This window comes from Lampetra fluviatilis, chromosome 10 (assembly GCF_964198595.1).
Source record: "Lampetra fluviatilis chromosome 10, kcLamFluv1.1, whole genome shotgun sequence".
NCBI classification, from domain to species: domain Eukaryota; kingdom Metazoa; phylum Chordata; class Hyperoartia; order Petromyzontiformes; family Petromyzontidae; genus Lampetra; species Lampetra fluviatilis.
In genome coordinates this window covers 13415509-13438852 of record NC_136284.1, presented here as the reverse complement: position 1 = coordinate 13438852, position 23344 = coordinate 13415509, and the positions used below count along the sequence as shown (strand labels likewise).

General features: G+C 43.2%; 1 protein-coding gene across 4 annotated transcripts; it reads right to left on the bottom strand.

The window, feature by feature from the left end:
• Positions 1 to 804: 804 nt before the first annotated feature.
• LOC144934596 (WW domain-containing adapter protein with coiled-coil-like) lies at positions 805 to 19602 on the bottom strand. 4 transcript variants are annotated; one of them, XM_078860579.1, is made up of 14 exons: positions 19276 to 19602; positions 18946 to 18995; positions 16142 to 16262; positions 15101 to 15195; positions 13979 to 14094; positions 13054 to 13178; positions 11903 to 12190; positions 10994 to 11218; positions 9343 to 9423; positions 7066 to 7214; positions 5951 to 6057; positions 3517 to 3706; positions 2676 to 2803; positions 805 to 2081 (listed from the first exon to the last, which is right to left on the bottom strand). In XM_078860579.1, exons 1-14 carry the CDS (start codon positions 19304 to 19306, stop codon positions 2012 to 2014), a joined length of 1776 nt encoding a protein of 591 aa, XP_078716705.1. In that variant the 5' UTR covers positions 19307 to 19602; the 3' UTR covers positions 805 to 2011. The 4 variants fall into 4 exon arrangements, with proteins under 4 accessions (XP_078716705.1, XP_078716704.1, XP_078716706.1 ...); XM_078860578.1 differs by having other exon boundaries at positions 16088 to 16262; positions 19276 to 19601; XM_078860580.1 differs by lacking the exon at positions 9343 to 9423 and having other exon boundaries at positions 16088 to 16262; positions 19276 to 19601.
• Positions 19603 to 23344: the final 3742 nt, after the last annotated feature.

Here is a 23344-nt window from a genome sequence, read left to right as displayed (position 1 = left end):
CGTTCGTCACTTGTATTGCAGAGCTTCACGGCTCCATTCCAGCGGCCACCCTAGTTAATACTGTGGTTGCATTGACCAGTGGACGTTAAAGATCCCGTGGTAGCATTCACAAGAATAGGCAATGATCGTCAAACTTTCCCAAATATGAAAAAGTACGTGCAAATTACTCAAGTGAGATTAATACATAGCAACCATTGTTCCAAGTGATAACTTGGCAGGAAAAAAAGCGTTTAATAATACACTATCCAGACATGAGTAAAAGCACCAAGGGTTACCCATACAGTTTGAAACTTAAGTGATAATGATCATACTTCGAAAGTCGGGCACTGTACTACTGAACATATTCTTGCAAAGCTTGCCACTAGTTGCATCCAGCATGATGCATTATAGGTTTTTATTTAACCGTGTGTACACCAACAAGTGGATTACTTGTAGTGAGAATCTGCCGAATGCAATAATTTGCCTATTAGTATCACGAAACATTTTTTAAATAACTCAAAAGGAGTAGCAATGTATTCGGCACACCCAGCATGAAACCCTTGTTAGGAAGATAGTATCGTACTTTACAGGAATGTTGAATGCCGGGTTTTTTATCTTAACTTGTCGCCCTGTGTATTTCACCAACATGGAGCAGTCAATAGTATACAGGATCTCGAGCTTTACATGGAAATATTTGGTTTAATTGATTTTAGCAATTGACAGCCCTTTGTCCAATCTACTTCTGGTTGAAAGCCTCTCCATACCTTCGGGGTTGTTTTGGCCATACAGAGTTGGTTGACAATTATCAAAAGGAAAACTAAGTAATGTTGCGCATTTCTTTACATTTTATTGTTTTAACAGCAACTACAATATGTAGAACTTAACATTTAGTAATTAGACACCACCAACAGAAGCTGCACATAAGACAGGACATCAAGAAGTAAACAAAATATTATTTTAAAATCCTTGATGAAAAGGCAGTTTTGAGAAATCAAAGAATGCACTGAAGCCACATGGATCCATAAATATCCGTTAATTAAACCGACATGATTTGATTGAAAAGCAAACTGTTTAAAATGGCTTTGGCATTGTTAATTGCGCCATCAAAATGTAGTCATTAAATAACTCAGCAGTTAACTGCTATGCATTCTTACGAAGATTTATGCAGATCGTGTCTTTCAGCAAGGATTAAAAGCACAGGTGCTGCGCAGTGTTGGCAGAAGGGCCCTTAGCCACTGGATAGGCAGCATCTCACCCCTTCACCAACAGTCTTGGCTTTCAACACTAGAGGGCCCAATCAGCATACGAATGATGCTCCAAAAGGCCACAAAATTGTTGGGACACTGCATCAAAAGCACACAGCTGGCAAGCCACACAGCTGTTAAATATATATTTTAAAGGTCTGCTTGCACATCACTGTGGCTGGTGTGCTCCTATTATAAATGTAAAATATGAAGAATTAAAAAAGTGGTGCATCAGAATTTAGTAAGTGTGGACATTCTAAATAAAATGGCAGCTGCACTTTTTTTTTACATTTTTATGAAGTGTCATCCCGAGCGATTTCAGCAGTAAAGCAAAACAAAATAAACTGTCAAAAATTGTGAACGAATTTTAATAGACATAAAGAAGAGTTAGCAAATAAAATGGTCCTAAAACATTGCTGAAAAAAAATACAACAGTTCAAATACCAGAGTGTTGTGTGTTTTTTTTACGTTTTACACTGTAGCAACAAGTGTAGTTGTACGGAGGTAATTACAAGGTTAACATCATTGAGCATTTCATATCACTTTCCGAGTCCTCAGGACTACAAAATATATGTACAATATGGACCAATTGAGTTCTCAAATTAAGTGTGTTGTCTTCCCAACAGCTCTGAGCCAATGACTGGTTCCAAAGAACAACTTTTCTTTTTGTCAAAAAGCAGTTTTATGTTACTTTCATTTTAAATTTCCACTGTCATGAACTTTCCACTTTCTCTCCACAACCCCCCCAAAGGCAATGTTTCTTCAGAAACCCTTCTCGGCAAAGTCCTTTACACCATGAACGAGTTTTGATTCTTGAGTTTTTCAAGCTCCTTTACTTGTTGTCGTAAAAATAATATCCTGCAAAAGACAAAGACAAAACCGAATTAATCCCACTGGGGAACAGACCTCCACATTAAAGTAGTTAGGAAAAAAAAAGTGGTAATGTGGTAAAGCTTGATAATCCAAAGCTTATGAGCCAGAAAACATGGTTTTGGAGAGAGTTGGCAGACCAAGTGGAGGATGTGAATGATCCGCGGGAAGATTATGCGATAAAAACTCACGAGTGAACGTCAATTGTTTCAATAAATCCACTGTGGGAGCTTAAAAAATTGAATGTTGGTTATCCAGTTTTTTTTCAAAAAGATACCTCTCAATTAGCCACGTTCCAATAATAGGCAACTATACTTTCATGGAGCCAATGGCTCGGATATTCCAGGCAATTTCTTCGGGGTGAACAACCTTCTCGTTTCATATGACTTGCATGGACTTTAAAGGTTACGTGAAGTGTAGGCTGAATGGCAAACTTGAAAAATATAAAATAAATCCTGTATATTTTAGGGCAATTGGTTACTATATTTTACTGTTGCTCCATAAAGGGCCTCACCATAGCCCAAAGCGATAAATAAAAAGGCAAGTTAGACGAATGAGTAAACCCTTGCGGCACAAACGTACCTCTGTTCACGCAGCGTCGCCTGAATTTCGCTAACTCGCACCAAGGACCTTGCGCTTTTCAGATCCGTGCAGATTTCCGACATCTGTAAACTCCCGAGGTTGTGTCCTTCTTCACGAAGCTTTGACGCCTGAAGAGCACATTCACAAAAATGTACCCGTGCAAGGTAACAGGTGGCATGTATAAGAACATATTCAATTAAGAGTCACAGAGACATCATCCAATTTTGATGAGGTTCCATTTCAGTAAAAAAATGTCACCGAGAGCTCACAGTACTTATATTAACCATCAGGCTGTTTCCTAAAACAAAAATTGCAAAGTAATTTTCATGGTAAATTTAAATATGATTTGCCACGAGGAAACAAATGTCATTAGCTGCCATTGGGTGAAAATGGGTGCAAAATGTAACTTCATATCTAACAGACAATTATTAAAACAAAACACATTTAGAAACAAATAAATAACCACATGGTGCAGTTTCGAAACCCCCCCGCCCACCTCCTACGCATTTCACAAGTAGTACTACCACATATCTGCATCTCCCATATATATGCTAAATTCCTCTTGATATGCAAATTCTTTTGTCAAGGCGCCCTTCCCCCCTTCCAACCCAGCTTAAATATACGCTCCAAGCGTGGTGCTGTTTCATTCAGACGCTGTCTCCCCGACAGACCTGGTCTTCACCTGAGGACGGCTGCTTGCGTTGTGGCCGAAACGTCGTGAGAATTATTTTATCATGTTTTATTTTTTTTATTTTATTACTTCCCTTCTACGTGACTTTACCGAAAGAACCAAGAACATGGTGCAGTACCCATATGCGTTGTGAATGGTGACACCACTCACCTGCTTCTCGGCGTGTTCAGCAGGCCAGCCCTGCACGTGTCGCACAAGCTGGTCGTTGTAGTGAGCAGCCAGGCCGGCGGACAAGGTGCAGGGGCTGGGCAGGGCCTGGTTTGGGAGGGCCTGGGGCACTGCCCCCGACTGCGAACTTCCTGCATGCGTCCCAGCGGCGCCCGGCGCGGGGCACGTGTGACTGCGTGCGGGCATGGGAAACACGCGCGCCTGTGACGTTCAAGCACGCAGGCCCTTGCTTCAAATGAGCCGTCTGGCAACATCTCCATAACACCACCCCTTGCCATGTATTAATGCCCATGCCGAGTTTAGGCTCCGGGTTCCAATGTGGAGAGTTTGGGAGTATTAGAGCACTTGACTCACCAACAGAAGACGAAAAAGATGCTGGACCGAGCCCGAAACACCTCCAACATTGTTAAAATAGGTACCCGGTTTGTGGGAGGTTCACAGTGAGAGTTTGGAGTTGCCTTAAACCAATCCAGGGTCACAAAGGGGCACAATATTCAATTGTTCGCTTGCGCAGGGAGACGCTAGACTTTTGAACGTCAAACAAACCTTTGGGGTAAAAAATGAGGACAACCCACTGTTAATACATCTGCACATATGACGAAAACTCCTCATATGATCGTTGACTGAGGCCTGATATATTAATATAGCATTGTTCGTTAATGTGATGTGTGGGTCTGCCGTTGAAGTTGGTTCTAAAATGTATGAAAATGCTTTATTCTGTACCTACAAAATAGATACTTAAGTGACAGCGCTTAATAAGATCATGCTTGTTCTGCAACATTGGTCTTGACAGGGTGATTGAGCGGCACATTATTAACGGCCGATTTACGTATCCTGTTGCCATACAATCCCCCCACCTCGTAGGGCTATCAGATTTCTGGAAGAGAAGCCATATTTCCAAAGGCCAGTTGCCAAGCATGTAAAACTGTCATCGGCACTAAAGAACACATTCACAGTTGTGAAACAAGGTCACTGGGTGCCACTTGTTTATTTCTCTTTACGCTGGGTGTGAAATGTTTAACAGGTCACTATAAATGCGACGTCTGCGACCAGTGAATGTGGTCTGTGCCATTGAGCTCTTAATGTCTACAGTAGGAAAGTACACGAAAAATGTTTGCCAAGTTTGCAGACAACCCTAAATGGAGTTTCATATAGTCATTGTAAAAGGTAACGAAATTACTCAGAACACTGTATAACTATGCATCGGTGTGCTTGATGGGTGTTTGATCCAGAAGTAACATCCGTGAACATCCGTGATTAATGTATGGCTCAGTTACCTGGACTTGACAGAAAAACAGCTACAAAGTATCTTCTACCCTTTGGGAGTATACAGGGTGGCCGATAAGTCTGGTACCATAGGGAAAAATAACTAATTCATGTTTTTTTTGTTCGTTTCTGCAGGCCCAAGATGTCTCTGAGTAAGGAAGAACGAGTCCAGATAATTCTACTCAGAGGAAGGTGGCTGTGTGAATCTAACAGGCTGCATCCAGACCGCAAGCCAATAATACAGACTCATGGGACACCCTGTATTGCAAAACAACTCACCTACTTACACTAGTGCTGGGTGGCATGAGAGAGAATATGCTATTATTTTTAAGCGTAATGTTTAATGCACTTTACGTGACAGGTTGAGACAAGACAAGCATCACAGGCAGGAAAGGTGGGGCAATAGATGGAGTTGGGTGGCAATGTGTGGGCACAGAGGAGGAGAGAGTGGGAGCGGACAGCAGTACCAACAGCTCGGCGACGATGGCAAGACGGGAAGATGACGAAAACGTGAAGGGGAAATCAGAAAAGGGCTGGGGGCGGTGGAAGGAAGGCTAACGTCAACAGCTATTTTTAGAGATTAAGAGCAATACAACACGATTGTATGTTGTATAAATACCATACAACCACAAAAAGCAGTGTACACGTGGATAATGCCTTCAATTTTTACATTTTAATAATGTACAAAAACAACAGTACTGTACAGTAAAACAGTAAGAGCAAGTTAACCTGGTGAGCAGTGACAAAGGAAAGAAGACAAATCCAGAGAGGGTGGGTTACTGGAAGAGTCTACCTTGCAGGTCAGGCATGGACTGCACGACAGCTATGGGAGAAAGAAGCAAGGTGGCTCGGAGATGGCAGTCGGCAAGTCCTACCAAATCGTCAGTAAAGCCCTATCTGTACGGCTTTTAGCTTCGAGTATTATCCCATCATAACCAACGGTTTTCTCCAGGTACTCTGGTTTATTCCCATAAGTAAAAAGGCTCCTTAAAAAAACGAAAAGACCAGCAAATACAACTAATGACCCTTCTGAAAAAAGCTTTATCTTTCAGATGAGAATTTCCTTTGTAAATATAGGACATTGATGAATGTTACATGCAAAGCAATGTGAGGCTACTGAGGCTTCTCACAGCCACACGGCCAGTGGTACCTTGTCGACTGATGCCTCTGACTGCTGCTCGGAGCTGGAGGCTCGGGGCTGGGCTGGGGCTGTCTGTCTCCGGGCTGCTGGCCACCCTTCACGGGTGGAGCAGAGGTCTGCTCGCCGTTACAAACAACAATACGTAACAACAGCATCAGTTTACATCCAGGTGTGTACTCATAATACATAGGATCCTCAGTAAAGAAAGTACTTCGAACATCTTTAGGAGTACTTTTTGGCCTGCAGATGTGTGCAGGCAAATGTGGATGATAACACTGTGTAACAATTTTTTTTAGTTTTTTGTTCCTGGGAAGTGTTATTTCCTAATTGCTTCTGCCTCAAAAGTACAGAAAATGGCTATTATTCCCCACAAACTTTGCTTTTGTGACCAGGACAGTGATATTTTGAAATTACCTATTTTCAATGAGAAAACGGGCGAATGTGTTTTTCGTTCACATAAAGTCAGAAAAAAACAACATATTAATCAAAACGAACATGTATTTATACTAAAGTAATAAAAAAATTACTACAAAAGATTTAGACACCAAGGCAGACTACCACAGGCGGGACTGGCCACAGAGGACCGAGTTCTCTGTGGGGAGGAACAACGTCAAGTGGGAGCCACTGGTGGACCCCCGGAAGGTGCTGATGCCACCACTGCACATCAAATTTGGCCTCATGAAATAATTTGTCAGAGCTGTAGATAAGGAGTCGGCAGCCTTCAAGTACCTTCAAGACTTCTTCCCTAAGCTGTCTGAGGCAAATGTCTAAGCCGGTGTCTTCGTCGGACCACAGATAAAGAAGATCCTGGAGTGCAATGAATTCCCCACGAAGCTCACTAGAACGGAGAAAGTGGCTTGCAACAGCTTTGTCGCAGTGGTTCGTGGCTTCCTAGGCAATCACAAGGTCGAAAATGATGTGGAGCTAGTTGAGACTGGTGAAGAACTATGGCACAATGGGCTGATGACGATCGCTTGTGTTGCGATCGAAACGTCGTAGTAGTTATTTTTTTTAAATTTTCTTTAAACCTATCAACGTGACTTTAACGAAAGACCCAAAGAATATTCATTCTTGCAGTCACGAAAGCTTAAAGTCAACGATCCTTCATATAAAAATTGGAGTACCTTAAGTTGAGTGGTGCTGTGTGGGGTGCTGGTCTGGCCCTTGGAATGGCTCGTGCTCCCTTGTGGGGTTGAGACGCGTGGGGAAATGTGAGCACGCGGGGACGAGACATCCGAGCCCAGCGATGCAGACGACGGACTCTGCTGTTGGGCTGAAATTTCAACACCTTCACGTCAGTCGCTTGCAGTGTATATTCAGAAGCCTTTTTTTAAGCGGTGCAGAATTATTAAGCTCGACTGCTTTTGGACAATTGAGTTTAATAATTAAAGAAACGTAACAATGCGCCTTGAAGAGAATAGTTTTTCAGTCAGTGCATATTGCCCGCTATGACAAATGGAACAAAGAAAACAAAACAAAAACTGAAAAGTACACAAGCATGGCGATCCATGTTGGGAATTACAACAAGAAGAGAAAGAGGCACAAGTGGAGTATTAAACCAAAGAAATAAGAGACTTAATATTGATTTTTAAAGAACATGGGCTTGAGCGCCAAGTCATCGCTAGAAGAGATGATGGTTGATGGACAAGATTGGGGACTAAGAAAACCAAAGGACGACCACTGCAGAGATGGAACGATGAAATCTGCTCCTGTGGAGGGGACAACATGGATTGTCGCATCACAAGGCTGAGAAATGGCATTGGCGTTGGGAGGGCTTCATCTAGTAGTAGTGGATAGATCAGGGGTGATGTTTATGATGAAAACTGTCTTAAAATGAGTTTTGTATACCATGTAATGTGACGATAATGCACCATAATCACGTAGCATGTGTGGTATTAAGCATTGTGGACATCAGTAAAGTCCAAAAGTGGACTCTACGCTCACGTTCATTTCCAGAGTATAGCAAACGAATACCAAAGTTGCTCTTGAACAACACATGAATTGTAAACATTACCATTTCATATTAATCAACGTACTGGTCTCGGCTTTCAAAATTTGGTTTGGTATGGTACAAGCATCCCTTTTTAAGAAAACACTGAGGTGTAAAGTCCACAAATTTGGATCTATTTTCTGCCCCTCTGTTAGGACCAATGTGAACAACATTTGGTCACAAATATTTATTTAACTTAATTTATTAAATTATCTTCCCAGTTGCAGTCATATGATGGCTTGAAAGGGCTTAGAAACTTGCCTGAAGACCTCCAGTTGTAAGAGCTATTTGGAAACCTAAATCTGGCAGCATACAGTAATACATTGTGAAGCAGGTTCTACACAATTTGAGTGGTCTATGACTATATATTGTTTCTAATTATGTCTTATTTAATGTAATTTATGGCGATTCCTGCTTTGTTATGGCAGGACTGTGAATTCCACCGTACAAAAATACATTTTGTGGAGAAAATATGAAGTTTTGGAAGAGCACCATACAACATTAGGTTTGGACAATATAACATAATTTATTGGAGACTCCAAATACAGAATGTTGAACACAACGCTTAAATACAAGGTGCTTGGTGTAATGTGTCATGTACACGCTATAATCCAAGATAAACTGTGACAATATTTAATCGTTTTTACAAGTAATCGTTAAGCCTAATGTGAAAAGCTGTACGAGTCACACCAACGTCATTCAATTCAAATCATATGAAAACAATAATACATTGGGCCCGACTGCATTGTATCACATTACTTGTATTGGAAAATGTGGGTATTTGCACGTTCCAGAGAATAAACATTAAACCTGCTGTAAATGTTTTTGTCAATTCATATAAAACAAATGCACATTGCAATACTGTACCAGTCAAAAAAGGTAAGCCATTGGATGTGTTATGACTGTTTTTCAAATGGTACATTTTACATTTATTGTAGAAAATGTTATAATGAGCAATATTTAAATGTGGAAGCTATTAAATTACTTGTGTACTTTTAACAGAAATTTAATATAAGCGGAAATTAGAATCGATCATTGAATATACTTATTAAATTACCCATAAGTGAGCATTATTATTGTTACCCATTCATTCAATAAAATGTTGCCTTTCGCAAATGGACAAGATTAACTTCACAAACCCTCGGGTAAAATATCACAAAGCCTGTGATGAATTTTTGGAAGAAAAAAAATCACGTGGGTCATGTAAAAGGTAAGAGGGGTTAGTTGCAACACAAGCAAGCGTACATTCAGATCCCCAGCTGCAAAGCATGCAGAAGATGAAACCACAATGTCAAAGGCTTTTGGAAGCCTTTGTGAATCAACTCAAATTTTGCGTGCAATTTCTACAAGACGAATGCAAACTAGGCTACCGTAGTGATAGTACATCCACTGAGCAATGCACTTAACATACCTTGAGAAGCTGGTTGTACTGTCGGTGGCAGCAAAGTGGGTGCTGCTGCCAAGAGTATTTTAGACAGAGTCTGAGTAAACGCTGTGAACAGAAAATGTGCTTTTCAGAAAAAGCAAATATATGAATGTTTGTTAAATTATCGCCACTGAAAATTGTTCCATTGTAATGCTCAATCGCCTGATTATAACATTTACATACTGTACAGCTTTCCCCCGTTATTAAATAGTTTAAAAGGTAGTTTAGGGCTTTCGCCAATTATTCTTCACTTATGCTGTGGTGCTTTGGTTATAGCATACGAGCTACAATGTGCCTTTTCAACACTCTGCTTGCACCTAAAACCACTGAAATCAATGACTTGAGTATATTATAGGTATCTACATGACAAAATGTTACTGAATGTGGGAATTATCATCAACAATAGAGATGCACAATAAATGTGCATCGCAGCCCTTCAAGGTTCTATCCAACAAAGCAACCTGACTGCCCTCTCAACTATGCAGATCAGAGAGTCATCCTTGGCATATTGGGAAAATAAGTCCCCTATCAGCCTGGACATGACCAAAGAAAATCAACAAGCAAAATAAAACTTTTAAATCAACCTCATAAAAAAAATTCTGGGTCCACGACTACCGATTGTAGAGCAATAATTGTAACAGCCCTTAATCCATTTTTCAATGCCAAAAGTAAATCTAATGTCTCAAGATTGCAGCCTTATCAGAACTGAAAATAGATTTTTTTTTTTAATGAAAGATCTGAAATGTGTTGAGCGTTAATCAGCGAGAGGCAGCTTTGCACAAAGTGCACATGCTTCAAAGAACAGAAATAGAGGGCACAGCCTGTTTGTAATATAGCAAGGTACAGCTTGTTATTAATTACAGCTGTTGGTGGACAAAAAGTATGAATATACACACAAGCTCATGAAAACGTAGTGAACATACAATGCAGCAGTATGTTTCCCACAACTTTATGGTTTTATGTACTGTATACTAGAGTTGGACTTCCACTGTTATCCTGCTTGAATGCCTTTTATTTCCATTAAGCAATGAGTCTTAAGACTTAAAAGTGGAATGATAGCTAAAGCAGACAAATGCACCCCAGAGGATGACGACCCTGGAGATGGAGTGACCAGATCAGTTTGTGCTCAGATGGATCGTAGCATTGCAGGCCTGTGATGGAGGGTGATCGTGTGGGGAAGCCAGCTGTGGATAGACCATGGCTTATGTTGAGAATGATAAAAGCATATTTTGAGAATGGTGACACTGATAATTTCTGACAATTGAAATATACACCGAAGTCAGTGTCTCCTTTGGTTAAATGAGCAATCGGTGGCTTCTTGGTTGTGGGATTCTTTTCCAATCTATTCTAAATCAGTGTCGTATATTGAGTTGAAGAATATACATTCCTCTCACAACGGGAAGTCTTTCTACAAGACAATCTCAGGACAAGCACTCCCAATAAATGGCGTTAATGTCATCAATATTAATCAGTAAATTCCTGAGAAAAATTTGAACTCACGACCTTCGGATCGCGAGTCCAGCGCTCCACTTACTTCAACAGTGTCACCTGGCCATGCATTTATCACGGAGTGCGCTTATTACCCTGAAAGTGCTCGAGACATTATTTGGGCAGCTGGTCACACAGTACTGGGTACCTTCCTGTAGTCGCTCTAGGCTGGGGCTGGGCTGGGGGGAGGCGTGCACGGATGGCAAGGAGTGCCGCGCGGACGAAGCCTCCTGGCTCTGCTGGGGCTGCGGTTGTGCCGTAGCCGGGGTCGGGGTGCTTGGAGCCGGCCGGGACACAGGTGACGGCGAGGGCGACGGGGTCGACACGGACGCCGAGGGAGCCCTTTCTGCTGGGGCGTCCGAAGCATCGCGCCCTGCGACCGGCACAACACCACGACACGGGCACACGTTACATATATAGAGAATTCCCCGTTTAAGCTTTACATAGACTGTCGTGCCAAGTTACATTAGCAAGCGTCTACACATGTCAAGCACAGCACGAGAGGATGCTGTGACCAGCACCATGCCTGGGATACACTGCACGAGTGCCGAGTTGACCTAAGAAAGGTTCCCCGTGGGCCCAGATGGTTACATTATGGCTGCCTGCTCAAAATCAACATTTAGCATCACCTTTTTTTCAATTCAATCGAATATGAAAAAAATGGTATTCAGCAGAATTTTTAAGTGAATAAAATATTGGTACATCCTTTATTAAAATTCTATTGAATGTGTCACTCCCTATAAAATGCATTAGGCAGCGCTTGTATTTGATGGCAGCCCTGAGACCAGTTGTAGAAATTCTACATTCTTCACGAAGAGAGATAATTTCAATGCAGGAGAGATGATGGGCCGAGTTGATCTCTGACCTCGATTTCAATTCCAAACCTTCATTTTTTGAGTCAACCATTTTTATCAGTGCTGCCGAAGCCAGACAATGGCCTCTAGTTCAAGTTTGCAACACGAGTAAGAATCAGAAAAATATAAATAATTCGGTTTACCCAACAGGGCCAAAACGGAGTCATGAGAATTTTATTGTGAACACTGCTGAGCCTCCATACCCTTCTTGTCGGTCTTGTGCCACGTGCTGGGAATGTGCAGCTTGGGCAGGGAACCTGCCCCATTGGCATCTGCCGCCTTCTTGCAGGTACTGCCGAGCACGGAGCTGGGAGAGCTGTTGGGCAACTGGCCTCCTGCCGGCCGATGGCCGGGCAAGGGGTGTGGGTGAGCGCTGCTACTGCCCACAGACTCGGTGCGTGACAGCCGGTAGTCCCTGTCATTGTGTTTGCTCGTCTGCGAGAGCGAGTTTTGTGACAGAACGCCCCCAGTCTCGCTCGATTGCTTCTCTTCTGCACGAAATATATATAAACTATAGCTTTAAACAAGGTGAGGATTCAAGCTAAAAAAGTTAGTGAAGCAAATCCTTTGTGGTAATATTTAACCAAAAATTCAAGTATTATTTTTCATTCCTGCAGCAAGAGTTTTCATATCAGCTTTTTCCCATCCTGGGACAAATCGCTTGCCAATGAGCTAAAATTACATATCCATGTAAAATACAATGAGTATGGGGTAGTTCTCACTTCAACTGAAAAACACTGAGGCTTATCGTGAAAGAGCCACACTCCTCTGATGTTGGGCACATTCAACCACTGACAAGGATTTGAACTCAATTGCACATTGGACACTCCAATGATAGTGCAACCCAAAACAGAGCCATTTCACAAACACAAAATAAGTAATTCAAGTTGCATTTTCTTGACTTCACGTTCATGTTAGGCGATGCAGAAAATTGTCTGCTCTTCAAAACAATGGAAAACAGGGAAGATTTGTGTGGCTGTACCTGGTGTTTATTAGAGCACAGCTTAAAAAATTAAATATCTTTTTCAAAACCCTTGAACAAGCTTCAAGCATCACCACCTATGACAAAGTATTGTTGCTGTGAGTTATAGCTCAACCACATCATACATTTTTTCCAAAACTGTGAATTCAACTTTGTAAAATTTACACCCATTTATACCTTGGTCTGCACGTAACAATGTTCTTTTTCAGGTTTACTTTAAACAAGCATACCGAATACATTTTCCGGCAATAAAACCAAACAAATTTAAAAAAATTGGGAGTGTGTCGAATTATTTTTCCCTTTAACCGCCAATCTAATTCTCCAGCAAAGATCCCACAGCAGTCAGCCAATGAATGGTTTAGTCCCACTTACCAACATATCTGTTCGAGGTATTGTTTTGTACAGTTGCCTGCATGGCCTCTCTTCTGTAATCTCTATCTTTAGGAAAGCTGTTTGTAACAGCCATTCTGTTCGCCGCTTCTCTGTGCCGCTGTTCCCTGTTTAAAAAGAATAAAAGTTTACCAGGTGGTACCATACAGTCGCTTATCAGCAAACAAATCGTATTCCTTTCATGCACCAATTCCATTGAACGATTAAAGTATGTAATATTACGAATTATATTATTTTGTAATATCACGTACAATTTGTTGATTTATACAAGATACACTTTTAGATACAACGAAAATGACAAAACTACAGCATTAGATATGGTAAAAAAAAGTTGAGGTTGGTATTTGATGGCATTGGCAAACATCAGTTTTGAAGCCAGACACTAATAAATCAACAAAAAATTGGCTTTCTAGGTTTATCTTAATAGTATGAAGTGCATCAAAGCTCTAGGTCCGTGCCACTCTTCGATACAAACACTAACATTCAGCAGAGGTAGTTGAACAATACTCAATATAATTTTTAAGCATTTTAACACACAAAAGTAAACGATTCAGCATGGCAGTTATTTACTTTGAAGATTACTTTATCCATTCCAAGAGATTTCTGGAAAAAAAGCGAGATTGGATATGCTCTAGTAAACTTAACGTGCACCAGGTAATTTTTCTGAACAAGTTTATGGGATTGATCATCCTACAACTTTCTCATTTAAATTTGAATAGATGTCATCCATCTACTAGTACATGTATATTCCATTATCATGACTTGTCTTGATTTGGCATGGTTCCCAGAGATGATTAATCACAAAGGCCCCTAATTTGACCAGATATATACTTGTGGTAATGCCTGTATAAATGTTCATATCGCAATGTTTCAAAACACAATGTGCATATGAATAGCAAACAGCAACCTTTCAATCCACTCCTTGGGTTTTTCCCATTGGGAGACTTCTGTCCTGCAGTTGTAATAGTACTTCTTTCCAGAAGAACTGATGTGCTCTGACCAGTCATCGGCAGGATCGTGTGGCTATCGCAACAAAAAACATGATTTCAAATTATGCAACAATACATCAACTGACCAAAGACAAAGTGGCGAGTTAAACCTTATAAAGCACACCCGATGATTGCACATCACTGGTTGTTGTGTACCCGTGTCGTTTCGTGGTCATGGCGTTGCCTTGGGTTTACGGTTTGCTGGCTAAAATATAATATAAATCCTTTATACCGCACCAAAACATAAAAACAAATGTGCCCTCCAATTAGTCTGTGTATGTGTGAAACTAATCCCAAGGCATGCATTTTCAAGTGTAGGCCAATGTGTGATGTAACAGTGCTACATTTAGAAAATAAGCAGAGTTGTATAAACCCAATATTGTTCCTATTATAATAAGGTTTTTTCAGGAATTAAATCTTATTGTGCTATGATCATATAAACAAAGCGGTTTCCCAATATATCCTACTATAAAAAAGCAATATGAATGGTTTGCTGTGCACCTGTTACACAATTGCAGTTTTTGGTTTGAACGAATTAAGCACGTGACAGTCATAACAGAGGATATTTGTAGTCGGTGCATAACTCCTATCAGACCATCCAACTCGCCATCTTACTTGGGAGCCCAATATTCAAATGCTGCCCATGAGCAGCACAGACTAAGAACATGGAGATGATTATTACCATGAACCCCCCAGCAATCCAGTCAAGTCCAAGTAGGGGTAGATTCACCCTCCAGCATTGTCATGAATTGTCACAAATTCAGTCATGATTCGACTCAAAATGTTATTATTTTTGTAATACTGTGACAAATGGTAGCACCTCTAGTGGTTTTCAGGGGTGATGTGAAACCATTAAACAACAATTTTTTTAATAAACTGATTGATCAGTGCATGGTTCCACCCCTAATGTTCCGTTTATAATGTTTTTAACACTGCGAGTAAGGGAATTATCCCAAGTTGATCTGACAGGCTAACCTCATAGCCAAGTCTCTGCAAAGCATTGCTGGCATGTCAATGCAGTTTCAAGACATTAAACTCACTTGAGGAGCTGTGTTCTTGTAATGTTCACTCTGATGTGAATTTGACACAGGACGAGAATGATTTCGAGAACTTCCATCCACAGCATCACTTGACCCTTGACAAAAATAACCAGAAGGTTAAGTATGGATAACTGTAAATGTCATTTACACTTGTGACATGAAACAAATTCATTTCATCCAAAGGTCAGAGTTGAATAATGTGTTCTGCACTGTCTCTATTAAACTGCCAGAACTACACAGCATTGCAGTAGAACATGTTGAGCAGATATAGGTTATATCATCCGAAGCATTACTATATTAACGATCAAAAGTTACGTGTATATTTTTTCAGGATCAAGTCAAATGCGTTCCATGTGTAAATTATGAACAAGTGGTTTGGACACGTATAACAACTATACTGTAGTGTGGTCCTCGACAGCATAAAACTTGAGATTGCCTCTTACAATCAACAGTATACAGCATAGCCTGGGTGCAGTCACCAATTCCGGTGAGCAGTGGCCAAGTGGAGCTGGGTTACAGCCCTTGACTTGCAATAATACTATTGCAAGCTTAAATCTCAACCTGGGATCAATTCAGCCCATAATCTCTTCTTAAGAGGCTGACAAATTGCATACCACTTTGTGAGCAGTCAAAAGTGGTTGCAATCTATAGTGAGCCAACTCCAAGAATTCCACCACTGGCTAAGGACTGTCAATGGGACCAAAAGACGAAGATCCCCCATGTAGCCTTTAACAAACTGTTCAGGCAAGTGCTCTTCGCGAGCACCTATGAAGGCCGGCATGGCACACGAAGGGGGTGGGTGGCCAGCACCACGCGCTACCTGCTGCACTACCTCTCCCGTCAATGGGACCATACACACCACCACTGCCATACACTCCTTTATGCGGGGAAACACTGGCGACATTTTTGAGTTGGTCATCACCCAACTTATATTGCAGTCAACGAAGCTGCCCATCACTGTGGTGCAAGACACGACGCTTTCTGTACCTCCTCGGCACCTCTCTTTGGGCCTGTGAGACTGTAGGGCCCTGGGTCCCGTACCATCGGGGCTGCTGGATCTCCGCGGCATCTTGCACGACGGAGACGATCCTCTCGAATCCCGCATTTTATCATTACGATTCTCGCTGTCTCCTTGAATCTTCGATGGGTATTTATTGACGTTCTGCAACAAAGCAGGACCGTCGCTGTCTTAAGGCATTCTGCAGATGTCGGCTTGTGTAGAGTACAGCATGTTATATAGCATTGATTACTTGTTTCCAAATGACATTATCAGGTTCATAAAGACACAATGAAAATGCTGTACAATCTATGATGCTCGTATGTAGGTTTCTGATATAGTTATGGGATTGGGATTCTGGTTCTGCATTTTATATTTATTTTGCCAAGTTAAAATGTCTAATTTGTATATTTGGTGGATAAATTTGCTTCATAAACAGTTCGGCATTGTGTTTATAGTTCAGTACTGTCTAATAATTTAAATGGAATAAAGATGAGGGCAAAAGGAAAGCCTTGATCATCATGGCTTATCTCAGTTTAGTATTCATGTCAATTGAACAGACTGATGTTATGATATTGTGATAAAATACCAACGTTTTAATTATCGGAATAAACATCATAATGAATATTGGTTTTAGTGCAATTTTAACTAATAGATGGTCATAGCTAAGTTTGTTTTTCACTTGCAGATACTTGTGCAGGACTAAACTAGGACAATATACAGGGGTAAGCTAGGATATTATATTTCAAAATTTTAATTGCAACTTTACAGCTTCAGGGTGTTTGGAACTTCAGGTCCACGTTGAAAAACATTGCATCTGAACAGGTTCTTAAATTGCTATACATTAAACGATGTCTTATGATTAGCAAAAATGCCAGGAATTAGTCAACCATGATTCAAAGCTACTGTCGAATGGATCCAAAAAGATTCTGAGATTGAATTATAGACAAACGTTGTTTCCTTGTGATACTGAGAATTGGAGGCGATCATGAAGCAATAGAAGAATATGGATGTTACTGCTGATGGGATACGCTGATGTGTGCTCGAGACAGTAGTGATGCATTCTGAAGGTGGAAATTATGAGTGTGGGCAAGTTGAGTGTGCTGATGGTAGTAGTATTGCTTGGGATGTAGATGGGTTGTAAAGCGTGCTGATACTTTGCAAAATGTTTTGAAAGTTTCTGATGGGAGATCACTGCTCATGGCAGCTAATGCATTGACTGCAGCTGACATTTGCTGATGGTAGATAAGTATGGCTGCTGATGAATATTGATGTTACGATTTTTATTGAATTGGATTTTGATTGCTTGCTACAAACGCTTAGATGCAGTAATAGCCTACAGTTGCTGAAGGTATCTTAGGGTTGCAGATGATCGGGTTATGTTTGGGCATAGATTGTAACGTGTGCTTGTGATTCCTGATGTTAAATTAGTTGCTCATGGTTGATGATTTGGGCTGTTTGCCGATGGGTCTCAATAGCTGCTCACAATTTGTGAAAGTTGTCAATGGCTGTTGAAGGATTCCATTGGAAGCCTAAAGTTTCAGATAATACTGGATATAATACGGTTGCTCATGTTATATAATCAATGATCATACTTGACGGTTTCTGATAGAAGTTTACGGTTACTGACGTGTGCTACAATTATTGTGATGGTGGCTGACACCTATTTGTTGACAGTTGCAGATGGCAGCTGCAATGTTACGAATGATCAGTTATTTTCCCTGCTTGGTAGCTGATGTGTGCTGATGGTTATCGATAGGCTGTAACGGCTGCTCATGGGGTTGGGAAGTTCGCTTGTCATGAAAGCTGATGGTTGCAGGCAGTGATAGGTTGAGATAGTAGCTGATGGGTCGTGATAGTAGCTGATGGGTTGTGATGGTAGCTGATGGGTTGTGATGGTAGTCGATGGGTTGTGATGGTAGCTGATTGGTTGTGATGATAGCTGATGGGTTGTGATGGTTGCAGGCAGTGATAGGTTGAGATAGTAGCTGATGGGTCGTGATAGTAGCTGATGGGTTGTGATGGTCGCTGATGGGTTGATGGTAGCCGATGGGTTGTGATGGTAGCTGATTGGTTGATGGTAGCTTGTGATGGTAGCTGATGGGTTGTGATGGTAGCCGATGGGTTGCGATGGTAGCTGATGGCTTGTGATGATAGCTGATGGGTTGTGATGGTAGCTGATGGCTTGTGATGATAGCTGATGGGTTGTGATGGTAGCTGATGGGTTGTGATGGTAGCCGATGGATTGTGATGGTAGCTGATGGGTTGTGATGGTAGCTGATAGGTTATGATGGTAGCTGATGGGTTGTGATGGTAGCCGATGGATTGTGATGGTAGCTGATGGGTTGTGATGGTAGCCGATGGATTGTGATGGTAGCCGATGGATTGTGATGGTAGCTGATGGGTTGTGATGGTAGCTGATGGGTTGTGATGGTAGCTGATGGGTTGTGATGGTAGCTGATGGGTTGTGATGGTAGCTGATGGGTTGTGATGGTAGCCGATGGATTGTGATGGTAGCCGATGGATTGTGATGGTAGCTGATGGGTTGTGATGGTAGCTGATGGGTTGTGATGGCAGCTCCATGGCTTGCGATAGCTGGTCGGTTATGGACGTTATAGCTTGTGGTGGCCGATAACGAGGTTACAGTTGGTAAAAGCGATGGTGGCGGGATGGTTGTTGACGTGTTGTGATGACGGCCCATGGGGGAGCTGCGACGATAGCCGATCGCCTTTCACGACTGCCGATGGGGTGTTCGTGATGGCAGCCGATGGGCCACAGGAGGCCGTACGCGACCCTAGGGGGAGGAGGAGGGGGGTGTGGGGCCACCCCACCCCCACCTCTCTCTCACCTTGGCCGGGCACCTCACGCGGGATGGCTCCTCCTCTTCTCGCATGATACCTGGGCTCCGGCCCGCAAAAAACACACACACACACCAGGGTGGGTGATGGGGAGAGAGAGGCACAAACAACGACGCGCTCCGTCAGCTACCGAGCGAGCCCAGCCGACTCCGCCGGTCTCCGCTGCAGAACTCGGCTCAGCCCGAAAGCCGCGCAAGGCGTCGTGACGGGCCGGGTAGGGAAGCTGGTGCCGACGCAGAAGCCCGAGACGACGACAACGACAACAACAAAAGCATAACATGGCGGACGTGCCGACGGAGACAAACAGAGAGGCGATTTACCCATCATTGAGCCTCGGCGGCTGCCTCGCATACATTACCGTCGACGCTTCATGCAACGCTCTCGGATGTTACAGGGTTTGGGGGTGACGTGGGGGGGGGCGAGTAGGGGTGGGGGTTGACGTGTTAGAGGGGGGGGGGAGGCTTGCAAACGAGAGGTGTTCGCGTGAGCCGCGTCCGTCTCGCCGCTCTCCCCCCGTCTCCTTCTCGCTGCCGCTCTGCGTCTCGAGCTTCTCTCTACGCGCGCAGCCGCCGCCGTCTGCGACTCCGCCGAGACTCCGCCATTGACGGGTGGTGGCAGTGGCGCGTCACGCTCACATTTCCCAGCGCGGATAAGCGACACGCGCGAATTACGCAGCGCGGATAAGCGCGCTGGTGACGTCATCCGCGGACTGCATTGTGCGGATGAGCGCGTTGGTGACGTCACCCGCGGATTTCATATCTCTGATAAGCGCGGTGGTGACGTCATCCGCGGATTGCATTGCGCGGATGAACGCGGCGGTGACGTCAAACGCGAATTTCATATCTCGGATAAGCGCGGCTGTGACGTCGCTCGCAAATTACGTAAAGCGGACAAACGAGGCGAGTGACGTCGTTTACACATTCCGCAATACGGATAAGCGCTACCCCGCGCACGGATTTGATTTCACACTGCGGACTAGCGTCGATGCGACGCAGATTGTATTTCGCAGTGCGGATTAGCACGGTCGCTGCGCATTGCATTCGCCCTTTGTGAGCGTCGGGAGCGGAAATGACATCACGATTGTATTGCCTAACACGGATAAGAGTGGCTGTCGCGTGAGGTTTGTATTCTATAGCGCGTATAAGAATACACGCTGCATCTCGGCTCTGCATTGCCCAATCGCTTCTTCCCTCCCCTCGCCCCTCCACTCCCTCCCGTCCCTCCTCGATGCTTTCGTGGCCCCTGTTGCGGTCCCTCATTCCCCGGCCCTTGCACCGCCCCTGCCAACGACATCGGGACGCCACTGGGGCTATGCAGCACAGCACCTGAGAACTTTCAATGCAGTGACCCTCTGAATCTACTGGTCCACGTTCATTCCACCACACCGGCATGTGTACGTGTAGTGTCAGTGACTCGGGAGACGAGGTTTGTAGGAGGCACCTTTTATTTACAAGATTCGCGGTCTCGCCCGCACACTCTCCACAGCCGCTCAGCCTAGCTGGCCGAGACAGCCAGCGACGATCTGGCAGCGCAATGTCTAGCGAAGACCGCAGCGACGAGACGACAGCGACGACGAGACGAGGCCAATCCCAGAACCGGCAGCCCCGAGCTCCCCCCCCCTCGGCTACTTTTATCCTCCCAGCGCGGCCTGACTCTGCCCTTCTCGAACCTACTAGCGGGTTCAAGGGGCTTCCAGACGGGTGTCCTCCGTGACCCTTGCCCCAGTTCCTCCGCCGTGCCCACACACCCGAACACGCCCTCACCGCCTTGTGTGTGCTGTCCGTCCACCACAGTTGCCGCTGCTGTGCACCAGCCGGCGCTATTACACTACACGTGCACTAAGCCCCTTCCTTTGTCAAACATTTTGCGTGAGATGTCACTATAATAATAATAGTTCAATTTGCGCAAATTTGCAGATGTAGTGGCCGCAACTCAGAGGCGCGGAGCCAAACTATGCAATATCGCACTTCGCGTTCGGAAGATTTCCGCGATATCACTTTCCCACGAGCGTTGTCTTTCACCTCTGTTGTATCGATCCATTTTATGGATTCCATTCTCGCCATACATTTGCCCATCAGTGCGTTTTTAATGATCGGGAGATGCCGGTCCTCTCTACACGCAGATACACATGGGAGATGGGGGGCAGGAAAATAGGCAGTAGAGAGGTAGAGAAACGAATCACCCAGAGACACTTATAAAGTGTTGTGTGTGTGAGGCGCAGCAGGTGTCCAATAACGTGACAACCCGCACGGTTTAACCCCGTATTCTTCTTGTACATGGAAATTGAGTTTTCAGGTCCAAATGGTGCATTGCCGTTTCAATACGGGCAACATTTTGTTGGTCTATTTGTGTTTCTCCCTTGTGATTGGGGCTTTGTGGGACGAACGTTGAGATTTGTAAGAGCACGGGGTGACCAATAACGTCTGAATTGGTCTGTAGTAATAAGGTAGGGCACTGATAAGGGGTTGGCAGGTTGTAACCACACAACACCGACAAGCTGCTGAAACGTGACTCCACTTGTCCGCAATGTTCGGTGTCATTACGCACCGTTTGAAGCTGTATCATGGCATTGTCTTTGTAGTGTTCACCTTTTGGCGTTGTTCTCTGGTCTGAGACTGGTGAGACTGGGCCCTAAAGAAGGCTGTCTCTGGTGTAGGCTCAGCAGTTTCAAAGGCAATGCCCATATATTATCAGAGCATGTTTGTTTCCACTTTCACCACAGGTACTGTGTGTGGTAAATGCAGACTTGATTCCTTGCAAAGGGGTTTTATTTGGTGTTTGAACATCTTAACACCTGTTTTATTGCCAGAAAGGGTAAAACTTATTCTTACTTTTTCATGCATTGATACTCTCAAAAAAGGTCCCATATTGTAGCTGCTCACCCCACGCTATAAATGCCCTTATAGGGTATTGTCTTTGTACTGTTTGCCTTTTGGCGTTGTTCTCTGGTATGACATTGGCGAGACTAGGCCCTAAAGAAGACAGTCTTTGGTCTAGGCCAATCAGTTTCAAAGACAATGTCCATATATTATAATCAGAGCATGTTTGCACGTTCACCACAAGTACTGTGTGTGGGAAGGGGCCGTCCATAAATGACGTCACGCACCTAGGGGGGGGGGGGGGTCAGACATTTGTGACGATGTGTGACGATGGGGGGGGGGGTTTGGAAATGTGACGTCACATCAAAATGCGCAACTTTAAATAAATATAGACAACACGTTCTACTTAATTAAATAGACTTTTTAATAAATATTTTCTCCTACATCAGAGTGCAGCGCCACATTAAATACGCACTACAATGGCAATAGTTTAAAGCGATTTGAAGCATGTTTATTAAATTTTTTTAGGCGGGGGGGGGGGCAGTGCTTTGTGACGTCATATTTGAGGGGGTGTCTGACTTTTTGTGACGCCGTGTGACGAAGGGGGGGGGTCAAAAATCGTCCAAAATCGTGTGACGTCATTTATGGACGGCCCCTAAATGCAAACTTGATTCCTTGCAAAATGAATCTATTTGGTGTTTAAACATCTTAACACCTGTTTTATTGCCAGAAAGGCTAAAACCTATTCTTGTTTTTCATACTTTTATACCTGCAAAAAAGGTATCGTATGATAGTATGCATCGTTAATTCTAGATTTGAAGCTTTCGTGACTGCAAGGATTCATACTGTTAGGTTTTTTCGGTAAAGTCACGTAGGTTAAAATAAATAAATATAACAATAATAGAAGAAATACTATTATTATTTTATTTCTATTATTTATTCTATTATTAATATTTTATTATTTATTTTACCTACGTGACTTTACCGAAAAAACCTAAGAGTAGTACGCATCGTGCTGATGTGATGGCTAGCGGCCACAAGAGGACAGCATCACACCGGTCACTTTAAACTCCAAATTGGTGCCCTAGCGTTTTATCAATGCAAAGCACTCGGTTAAAATAAACACTATGACTATAAGGACGGATATCGTAATGTATACTTCCCCAAAAAAAACACTCGATATAATCACTCGATATAATCACTGAGGATAAAAGCGCACGCGTCATTTATTTGTCATATATATAAAAAGGACTCGGTGATGAAATGGTGAGGGAGGCCTTAATCCAATGGATTGAAACAGGGCAGTAATTAATCATCTTCATCGGCCGTGATCTATCGACTGCTGGATGAAAGCGTCGCCAAGCTATTGCTGTATTTAAAACTAAACTAGTTTTGTTATTTACCAAGGTATTTCGCTCCTTTTCAGAATGAACCTGGGCACAAATTATAGCTCAACGAAGTGGCTTATCACGTGGAAATGCATAGCAGCCAAATACTCAAAACGCACATTGATTCTAAATGTGGAGTATCAAACCCGGAGAAAATTCCATGCGACCACGGGGATAAGATG